General features: G+C 47.3%; 1 protein-coding gene across 2 annotated transcripts in view; it reads right to left on the bottom strand.

Annotated features, from left to right (window-relative positions):
* LOC135916711 (protein arginine N-methyltransferase 1-like) overlaps positions 1-11,528 on the bottom strand; it is a 199,118-nt gene that overhangs the window by 34,075 nt on the left and 153,515 nt on the right. For both annotated transcript variants that reach the window (XM_065450152.2, XM_065450153.2), the window contains one exon: positions 10,330-10,596. In XM_065450152.2, coding sequence (XP_065306224.1) covers positions 10,330-10,596 — 267 coding nt within the window. The remainder of the gene's footprint in view (positions 1-10,329; positions 10,597-11,528) is intronic.

Here is an 11,528-nt window from a genome sequence, read left to right as displayed (position 1 = left end):
GTGTTCATAGTCCGGCATTATTGGCGCACGGGCGAGCGACGCTCGATGCGTCCGAGTTTGTTGGCCACATCCAGTTACGCTGGCTGCACCAGTGTGTCGAACCATGGGTCCAATGATAGACACTGTTGTTCTCACCAACGTGATGTAACCTGTGTGCGCACTCACACTACGTCAGACTATATTTAGCCCGCCCACTCCCGCAGTCAAGTGACGCCAGAGATCCCGATGGCATGTTAGACCCAGTTCCCCAAAGCGCTCCTGACAATGGTCACATTTCATCGACGTTTTGGAACGACATTACTATTCTGCAACTAACCGAAAACCTGTACTAGATCACGTTGACACTGCTGCTGGGACATACGAACTGGCTAAGTCTGCTGAGCATGTGTCTTCTGAAACGTGTGTCTGGCATAAAACAGGAATTAGAATGGGAACCCCTTGAAGTAAGAAGAAGAAAGCTAAGGCTTAAATTTTTTCATAACATATATTACGGTAAGATTGCTATTCCTAGGGAGAAGTACATTTTTCATCCGCACTACAGATCCGAGCGGGTTGATCATAATCATAAAGTGCGTGAATTCAGGTCAAGAACCGATTTGTTCAAGATGTCGTTTTTTCCTCAGACTGTTCGAGAATGGAATGATTTATCTTCATTTCTTGTTAATATTACTGACACTGAAGTGTTTGCATTGTCATTGTGACTGCCATTGTAATATTTTTTTTTTCGTTTGTCCAACCCCCCACTGTAATGCCACTGTGGCGCTGTGGGTAAATAAATAAATAAATAAATAAATAAAACTTGCAGCGGGTGCTCAGAAGGCATCACCGTAGTGACACCAGCCAGACAGACTACATTCCGGGAGGCTACTGCAACAGCACTTGCGTATATTCAAATATTTTGTAGTGGTCTGTTATAAAAATAAGCTTTTTCTTTTCTAATTTTCTCAGAATCTCATTTTAGGTGTTTTTTTAAACTTCCTGAAGAGCTATGTCGGTCTTCAGGGCACAGAGAACCACAATTTTAACATCAGCCTTTAGCTACATGTGTGTACTGCACAAAGGTAGGAACAGATGTTTTAATTTCGCTTTTGAATTTTTTTAAAATCTGGCTACTAATTGGACTACATGATTGCCATGTCTGGAGATCGAACTTCAAATTGCTGTAAAATTGGTAATACTTGCAATATAAAGAAAGTAGCCCTACAGTTGTGTTGCTTACACTTTGTAGTATCCAGGCATATGTCTTTATAAACATTCTGGTTGATACAATTGTTCAGCTAAACAATAGGTGTTTAATTTTAATTATATCTGCAACCACTCAGTCAATTAAAAAGCAATTATATTTTTGAAATCGACATGAAAAACTTTGTATTGCTGACGATTTTCATTAAATTTAGTCGAAAAATTGCAAAGGTTTCTAAATCCCGATTCCCCAGGGGTTTAGATCAGGCGAGAGTCAGCGCCATGCCGTAGTTTTATACCTTCTTATGTCCTTGGGTTGCGCTGTAACGAACCTTACTATGAATCCCAACCAACTGGCCCAACTTACCGTCTTGATGCAGTACTTAAAAGCTTACCTTGAGCTTCACTGTCACTACTCCACAAAAATTCCTGCTACAGATTAGTAGGGACGTGCTGAAACGCCAATGAAACGCGGCCACTGTCAGGAGCGCTTCGGGGCACTAGGCCTAACACACCATCGTGATTTCCGGCGTCACTCAACCGCAGGAGCGGGCGGGCTAAATATAGTCAGACGTAGCATAAGCGTGCGTGCACGTTACATCACGTTGGTGAGAACAATAGAGTCTATCATTAGACCACTGGTTCGACACACTGGTGCAGCCAGCATAACGGGATGCGGCAAACGGACTCTGACACGCACTGCGTCGCGCGACGCTCGCCCATGCACCAATAATGCCGGGCTATGAACGCACCTTATCGGGAAACGGCGCGGTGGAGCGTTGTTTCTCCACGTTGAATGCCGGCTTCCTCTTCGTTTCTTTTTTCCTTTCTAAATTTGAATGTCATAGAAAACTTTAGAGTCGAAGGTTGGCATCGCTGTCTGCGTGGGCAGGGTGTCTACCAAGTTGACATTTCTAAATTCCCCGAGTTTTCCAGGTTTTCCCTGAGTGCCCTTGCAGAATTCCCTGAGTGATGCAGAACTATGTTTTATTTCAAGAGGACAAAAACCATCTCGCCCGATACTGTCACTCTCTACTAAGCATATGAAAAAAATTAAAAAAAAAAGACTTAGTCCAATTTGAATACTAAGGAGTAGTGTCTATGTTATTAAAAAAGAGAATGGAAGGGAGGGGTTGGTAAAATGCACAGCAAATAAAATATCTTCAATAAAATTGCAAATGGAGTTGTACATTCTCAAATACAAATACAGTCGAAACCTGTGGTAACAAAATCCCGAGGGAACGAAATTCTCGCTGCAACGAAATATTTTTGGATCCCCGGCAAACAGCCATAGGAGTCAATGCAGTTCCTACCTCGCGTCAATGAAACTTTTTTCTATAGCAATCCCTCATCAACGAAATTTTCTGAAACGACAGTCCGCAAATAATCTACTCATGTAACACTAGTTGTGTCCATAAACTGCTCAAATGCATTCGTTGTGTGCTTAAATTGCATTAACTACCACCACAGCACACTTGCGTGGCCACCGCCATCATTGTTTACAATAAAAAGAGCCTCGCACCACCTCTCGTGACAGATGACAGCTATGATGATGATGGTGGTCATTCGGCCATCGCAACGGGTGACTGCGCAGTGTCCGGGCCAAAAATGAAATTAGCATTTAAATGATGGAAATAAAAAAAGACAAGAACCGTAGGCGATCTCGCAGTGAGCACATTTTATTTAATCCTGTGTGCCATTACAGCTTGTGCTAAATGCAGAGCGAAACACCTGCGTGCGTGGCAGCCAAATGACATCTACTACACGTGAAGGCTCCGATAACCCGGATGACGCTTTAGTATCAGTGGGCTTTGTGTACCGCTGCACATGGTCGTGCGCTCAGTGTAGTTGGTGCTAGAGTGCGTCAATTGTGTGTCTCTGTGCCAATCGGACCATTTGCTTTGACAGCCTGCTAAGATGCCGCCTCCAGCCAAAAAGAGGAAATTTATGACACTGCAGGATAACGCTGCAATTATTGCCCAAGCTGAAAAAGGCAGGAAGAAAATGGATATCGCCAAAGAATTTGGAATTGTGTGCAGTTCGATATCGATGATTCTGAAAAACAAGGCCTCCATTCTCGGCGCGCTCGGAAATGGTGTGAGTGCGAAAAACAAAACGGTGAGCGCTGCCGCTTTTCCAGACGTTGACAAGGTGGTGTTTGCATGGTTTTGTGAAGAGCGTGCCAACAAAGTGCCGCTGTCTGGCAGAGTTCTTCAGCAGAAAGCGCGGGACTTCGCATGCATTCTCGGGCACGCTGATTTTAAGGCTAGCCCTGGCTGGTTGAGCCGTTTCAAAGCCCGCCACGACATAGTGGCCAAAGTCATTTCCGGGGAGGCAGCAGCCATCGACCCTTTGACAACGTCATCGTGGCTGCTGACCAACAAAGAAGTGCTGGACCAGTACAAGCCCTCGGACATTTACAATGCAGATGAGACGGCCTTATTCTACGAGATGCTGCCATCGAAGACCCTGGACTTAAAAGGCCAGAAATGCCGCGGGGGGAAACACAGCAAGCAGCGTGTAACAATTTTGTTGTGAACCAACATGGACGGCACAGATAAACGGCCACTGCTTGTAATCGGCAGAAGAAGCCCCGCTGCTTCAAGGGAAATCGTCGGCTGCCCGTACAGTACACCGCGAACCTGAAGGCATGGATGACCCGGGCCATATTTGGCAGCTGGCTCGAGGCCTTCGATACGGACATGCGGAAGGCAGGCAGATCGGTCTGCCTTTTTTTGGACAATTGCAGTGCCCATCATGTAGATGACGTGGAAATGGGAAACGTGCACTTAGTTTTTTTTGTTTTTTTTCCACCGAACTGCACTTCCGTGCTACAGCCGCTTGATCAAGGCGTCATTCGTAGCCTCAAGTGCGCCTACAAGGAGAGGCTGATTCAGCGTCTGCTGCTGAACCTCCAGTTGAAGCGTCCCACCGTAGTGGACATGTTCATGGCGCCTGAGATGATGGCCGCCGCATGGGCTGCGACGTCGCCAGCCGTGATAGCTAATTGTTTTATTCATGCCGGCTTCATTGCCACTTGGCAAGCATCATGCGCTGATCCAGTGGCATCGCAAGAAGATTCACCTGAAGGTGCACTAGTTGACAGTGCTGACGCCGCAGTGCCGCCATCACTGGCCCACGCATGGGATGGACTTTCTGCCGTGACAGAGTTGTTCCGGATGGCTTCAGCATCGACGAGTTCGTTCGTGTGGGTGAAGGTGTTGTCGGCCATGAAGAGATGACTGATGAGGTCATCATAAGTAGCGTTTGCCAAGGTGCCGACGACGCCGACGACCACCAGACACCAAATCAAGAGAGGACTGCAAACCCGCGGGATGTGTTGAATGCTTTCGATGTAATTCGATCATTTTTCGGTGAGCATGACAACGCGGCAATGGACCACTTCTTGCAGTGCGAGTCGAAAGCAGTAAAATTGCTGCAAGGCAAGGCTCAGCAAAGTAAGCTGACTGACTTTTGGCAATAAATTTTTTTTTTGCAAGCCAATTTTCTTCCTGTCTTTTCTGCCTCATTCTCGCGCTAATGAAATTCCAGCAAAAGCGAAATGTTTTGCTTTCCCCGGCAATTTCGTTATTGTGGGTTTCGACTGTAGAAAGGAGATGCATACAAAGCAAATATTTTCGAATATCATCATCACCATCATCATCATCATCAGCCTGGTTACGCCTACTGCAGGGCAAAGGCCTCTCCCATACATCTCCATCAAGCCCGGTCATGTACTAATTGTGGCCATGCCGTCCCTGCAAACTTCTTAATCTCATCCGCCCACCTAACTTTCTGCCGCCCCCTGCTACGCTTCCCTTCCCTTGGAATCCAGTCCGTAACCCTTAATGACCATCGGTTATCTTCCCTCCTCATTACATGTCCTGCCCATGCCCATTTCTTTTTCTTGATTTCAACTAAGATGTCATAAACTCGCATTTGTTCCCTCACCCAATCTGCTTTTTTTCTTATCCCTTAACGTTACACCTATCATTCTTATTTCCATACCTCGTTGCATCGTCCTCAATTTGAGTAGAACCATTTTCGTAAGCCTCCAGGGGAGGTATTCTGTAAGAGTCCACCTAGTGGACAGTCCATTTCGGCCGTTCCTGATTGGTGAGGGCCGCTCGTCTCCTCCTCGCTCGTACAGCTGCATCCAATCAGCAGCGGCCGAAATGGACAGTCCACTAGGTGGACTCTTACAGAATACACCCCCAGGTTTCTGCCCCGTAGGTGAGTACTGGTAATACACAGCTATTATATGCTTTTCTCTTCAGGGATAATGGCAACCTGCTTTTCATGATCTGAGAATGCCTGCCAAACGCACCCTAGCCCATTCTTATTCTTCTGATTATTTCCGTCTCATGATCCGGATCTGCCATAACTACCTGCCCTAAGTAGATATATTCCCTTACGACTTCCAGTGCCTCGCTGCATATTGTAAATTGCTGTTCTCTCCTGAGACAATTAAACATTACCTTAGTTTTCTGCAGATTGATTTTTAGACCCACTCATCTGCTATGCCTCTCCAGGTCAGTGAGCATGCATTGCAATTGGTCCCCTGAGTTACTAAGCAAGGCAATATCATCAGCGAATCGAAAGTTACTAAGGTATTCTCCATTAACTTTTATCCCCAAATCTTCCCAATCCAGGTCTCTGAATACCTCCTGTAAACACGCTGTGAATAGCATTGGAGAGATCGTATCTCTCTGCCTGATGCCTTTCTTTATTGGGATTTTGTTGCTTGCTTTATGGAGGACTACGGTGGCTGTGGAGCCGCTAGAGATATCTTTCAGTATGTTTACATACGGCTCGTCTACACCCTGATTCCGTAATACCTCGATGACTGCTGAGGTTTCGACAGAATCAAACGTCTTCTCGTAATCGATGAAAGCTATATATAAGGGTTGGTTATATTCCACACATTTCTCTATCACCTGATTGATAGTGTGAATATGATCTATTGTTGAGTAGCCTTTACGGAATCCTGCTTGGTCCTTTGCTTGACAGAAGTCTAAGGTGTTCCTGATTCTATTTGCGATTACCTTAGTAAATAGTTTGTAGGCAACGGACAGTAAGCTGATCGGTCTATAACTTTTCAAGTCTTTGGCGTCCCCTTTCTTATGGATTAGGATTATGTTAGCGTTCTTCCAAGATTCCGGTACGCTCGAGGTCATGAGGCACTGCGTATACAGGGTGGCCAGTTTCTCTAGAACAATCTGTCCACCATCCTTCAACAAATCTGCTGTTACCTGATCCTCCCCAGCTGCTTTCCCCCTTTGCATATGTTCCAAGGCTTTCTTTACTTCTTTCAGCATTACCTGTGGGATTTCGAATTCCTCTAGACTATTTTCTCTTCCATTATCGTCGTGGGTGCCATTGGTACTGTATAAATCTCTCTAGAACTCCTCAGTCACCTGAACTATCTCATCCATATTAGTAATGGTATTGCCGGCTTTGTCTCTTAATGCATACATCTGATTCTTGCCAATTCCTAGTTTCTTCTTCACTGTTATTAGGCTTCCTCCGTTCTTGAGAGCATGTTCAATTCTATCCACATTATACGTCCTTATGTCAGCTGTCTTACGCTTGTTGATTAACCTCCTTTCGAATATGAACTATTTCTATCAACTGATAGCAAGCTCAGTGGCATGAGGCCCGAACTTCCTCACAATTGAGACTCTCTCTCAAAAGCTCGTGAGTCAACCTCAACTGTCCTGACATACTCTCAGGCCATGCACAATGCCTCAGTGTTGTGTTGCACTGCTTTAAAGAGTTTACAGTGGAATCTCGATGATGCAATCACGGCTAATACGAATTTTCGAATGATGCGAAATTATCTGTGGTCCCGGTCGATACTCGTTACTTAGCAAAATGCTAGAGAACGGTTGTTACGAATCAATTTTCGACCCGCGGCGGTTGATACAAAAATTACCGAAGACACTGGAAATTTTAAACTGTGCTTGGCGAAAGCCAGACGTTGCTGCCGTCTGCACTCCACTTCCCTGGCTTTGCTGTTCGGTGACAGAGCCAGTCGCTGCTGCCGTCTGCGCTACAATTCATTCGTTTTGGTGTTCGGCGATTGGCCTCGAGCTCCACCACTGGAAAAGCTGGTGCCACTGTCGGCGTGACATGCTATTAGGGATCACGTGGACATAGCGGCCGCGCCGAAGCGAGCTGAAAACGAGTTTAAATTCCCTCGTACGCTGCAGTCCTCATTTAGTGGTGAGATTTTCCCACTTCGAGTGTCTCCTTTACAACGCTTGAAAGCACTACAATAGGTAGTGGCTGCCTTTGAAGGCGCGCAGCATGGTAGGCTACTGCTCGGTGCCGCAATGCCGGACGTACGCAACGGAACCTGGTGTCAGCCGTTTTCACACGCAGCCGGAGGTCAAGCTGCGTGAAGCTTGGCTCGTGAAACATAAAACCGGCAAACAGTCATCGGCTACAACTCGGGTATGCAGCAAGCACAGACGCGAGGAAGATTTCTGCTACGGCGCCCGGTCTGCGATGTTCTGAAAACGCGCACTGAGACGCTCGCCCGAGTCCGCTGCCCGACTAATGTCGTGACGGTTTGGTCTATGAACTTGTCGATGCTATAGATACTGGTAAGTTCAGTGGAGAGGAAAGGCAGCGGTAAGAAGCACATTTAAAAAAAGCATGGCATATGGTCATGTTTGTGTTATGAATTAATGCACGGGATTACAAAAAACGAGCAGCGGGAAATTGCACGCTGAGAACACCGATAAACATACAGTGCGACGCAACTGGAGAAATGGTATTGAAAAGTCAAAGAATTTAGAAGAAAAAAAAAGATTGAATCGTCGCGACGGCACATCACAGTCCCCGTAGGCGTCGAAGTCTCTACAATGAAATTATTTTTGAACAGCTCTGATAGCGCCCACGCAACAATGGTTGCTTGTATACTGTCAAATGCTCATATTCTGCGGCCTAAAGCTCATGGCACGGTGCGAAAACGCGCACGCGGCGAAAGTAAAACAGTGCGCAGACAAGCATGCAGACAAGCAGTCGGTCGCTGCGAATCTGTGCGATCGCTGCAGTGAGGCTTCATTCTATTACGCTCCATTTAGTTATACAAACACTATAAGGACATACTTATCATAGTTTGCTCTCAGCATTTACCTACCTTTCACACAAGAATCCGATTCGAGAGACTCCACTGCGGCGACCGCACGCAGTGGCGTTCACTGAACGTATTCGGTAAAGATATAGCATCTAAACGATTCTGTGCTTTTAGTTTGCCCAATATTATTATTTACACAGCAAAAAAACTTCTCTCATTTCGAAAGTATTTACAGAAATGTCCGAAAGAGCTCGCGCGTGGTGTTTTCTGTGAGCGCTGACAGCAGAACCTATGAGGATCGCACCGCGTGATCCCCCATACTACGCCAGCGAGGCGCTTCCGATAGATGGCAACTCCGTAACTCCTCATCGTCAATATCGCCTGTCGCTGCTGCTGCTTTCGTTCTGCTTCCCTGCCTTTGGTATCCAGCGATCTAATCAGTCACTGTTGGCGTTTCTGTTCTGCCTCCCTTGCTTTCGCATCTGGTGACATGTTCAGTCGTTGCATGCACTCCTTGTTCTTTTGTCGTTTGGTGTTGGGGGAATCCGGCGTCCGCAGCCATTTCCCCGAACCGCTTGGCGTGGAATCACTGGGCCGCTTCGGAGCCATGCGTTTCACTCACTCGACTGCAACGAGACGTCTGGCGAAGGAGCGGCAGTGCAGCCAGTGCAGCCATAGGTGCAGCTGCCACCGCCAACGCGCACGCGTGCTCATTCTACCGCTACTGTGTGATGTCACAGTTGCTATGCGGAGCTGCGCCCCCTACCGGCACGCCTGTTGCTAAGGGGGGGAGGAGGCTGCACCGCTGCGCGGAGAGGCCACAGTTGGCACGATTCCACCGCACAGACGGACGCGACCACGAGTATCAGCCATTACCGCCCACTGACGGCCGTGAAAGAGAACAACACGCAGTCACGCGGCGCCGGACAGCGCGGCGGAAGCGATTGGGCACGAAGAGTTTGAAGTTTAGTTTGAAGCAGTGGCGCTTTTGTTGCTTTTCCTCCTATTCCACGTGCCATTGGACGGAGTAGCTGCTATGCTTCAAGTCGCGTTGTGTTAGATGTGGGCGACGGCGAAGGACTACCACCGGCGGCTGTAACGCTGCACGCACAAGTCCTGAGGCGTGCTATGGCCGCGGATGAAATCAGCTACGACACGTGCATGCGTTTTTATGGATTTGAACAAAGCCTGCTAAGTGACCTGACAAAGAAAAAGAAGCAGGAGGACATTAGGGACTTTTTCTTCAAGAAATAAATACTTTTTATGTACGTGTGCCTGAGTGAGTTCACCTCTGACTCTAATTTAGCTAGTTCTAATTGTTTCGACGATACGAATTTCGGCTAATACGAATATTTTTCGTGACCCCGTAACATTCGTATAATCGAGATTCCACTGTATTTTGGTTTGGATGAGGGGGGACACCTGCATCTCGGCATCAGCCAACACTGAAGCTCAAGCTCCTTCAAAATGGCGGCAGCACGCTTCCTGTTCCGTTCATTCCTCAATGTGTAGGCCCTTTCTGTTCTTGTCCTCTTTCCGCCATTCGTTCGCCCCATGGAGCACTTGAAGCATCTTCTTGGTCAGTTGCACAGTCCACGTCCCGATTTTTCGAACTCCCTAGAGGCCACGAAAACGTCCCGAAAATCGGCCACCCCATTGGCCACACTGTCTAGCCAGTTGGGCCTAATCGGAGCTGCATCTTTTTCCAAGGCCCACATACTACCTTAATTCAATTACTGTAGGCAGCAGCTATGAGAACCACTATGTGACCTTCGCAGAAATCTTGCAATACTTTGAAAACTCCAGTGCTACCTCAAAAACTACAGGACTATGTTACGAGGCTCCCTCACAATTTGAAGGCCCATAAAACTTGCATATGGTAGGCAATGTCTGCGACAGCTTTCATTCCATCATGTGCACTGCCTAATCTAAAGGATAATGAACAATCAAAAACAAGATCAGCTCGTATCTGCTGTCCCCAGTAATATCAGTCATCCTCTCAATGTCCTTTACTGTGATGCAGTGCTCTAGCACACAATTTTCATGTAAGCAGCGCACAGTACCTGTGGAGAATCCCGTGCGCTTGTGGCACTTGGTGAACTCAACATTGAAGAAGGTGACAAAGGCCTGGATGTAGTCGTCACGGCGCACTTGCAGGTGAAATGGCGAAGTGAAGGAGAGATCCTCAACACGCACAGTGTACAGGTCGACCTCCTTGAGCAGGCAGGCGTTGGTCACCACCTGCTTAGGGTCCACCACATCGACCAGTGGCTCTGAGATGGCCACCTTGCGGATGCAGCTCATGTTGAAGCCATACACGCTGTCCCACCCTGCGCACACAACAACACAGGGGAAGTCAACTTCCAGCTTGGTGCAGCCTGCATAGAACAAGCTAGCACACCCGTCCCAGGCAGTCACATCCACGTGCCACTCCCAGGGACCATTGGCACCATGGTAAGCCAGCTGTCATAAATCTTGGTCAAGGTGGCTTCCTCTCCTCAGCTACCTCTGCCTAATTGGTTACCATTATGCCAACTATGGCAGCATTGTCGCGTCATCCGGCCACCTCCTAGTGAGGCATAGTGGACTTTGCTCACCACTGCCTCTTGTGTTGCCCACATTGCAGACAATTCAAGTACCAGCAAACCCACCTTATGCAGCACAGAATTTTGAGATGCCAAGAAGTGCCAGTGAGCACATCTCTGTTCTGTACAATGAGCACTAAATCACTACCCCTAGTGCAACTTTGTTAACACATACCTGGCATTGAGCGATGCAAGATAATGACTTAGCAAGTGCCATTATAAGACGAATTTGAATCTTTTGGTGTGCAGGAGCACAAACAAGCCATGAAATGCAATACTACAGTGAATGTTAACTATAACGTGCACTATACCCCATTTTACACATAGCAGGCAGTGCTACAAAGCTTAGAAAGACTTTCATCATCATCATCATCATCAACCTGGCGACGCCCATTGCAGGGCAAAGGCCTCTCCCGTACTTCTCCAACTACCCCGATCATGTGCTAATTGTGGCCTTGTTGTCCCTGCCAACTTCTTAATCTCATCCGCCCACCTAACTTTCTGCCACCGTCTGCTACGCTTCCCTTCCCTTGGAATCCATTCCGTAACTCTTAATGACCATCGGTTATCTTCCCTCCTCATTACGTGTCCTGCCCGTGCCCATTTCTTTTTTTTTATTTCAGCTAAGATGTCATTAACTCGCGTTTATTCCCTCACCCAATCTGCTCTTTTCTTAT

The sequence above is a fragment of the Dermacentor albipictus genome, chromosome 3, assembly GCF_038994185.2.
Source record: "Dermacentor albipictus isolate Rhodes 1998 colony chromosome 3, USDA_Dalb.pri_finalv2, whole genome shotgun sequence".
In the NCBI taxonomy this organism is placed as follows: Eukaryota; Metazoa; Arthropoda; class Arachnida; order Ixodida; family Ixodidae; genus Dermacentor; species Dermacentor albipictus.
Note: the sequence above shows the minus strand (reverse complement) of the source record. Positions and strands in the feature narration are given on the sequence as shown.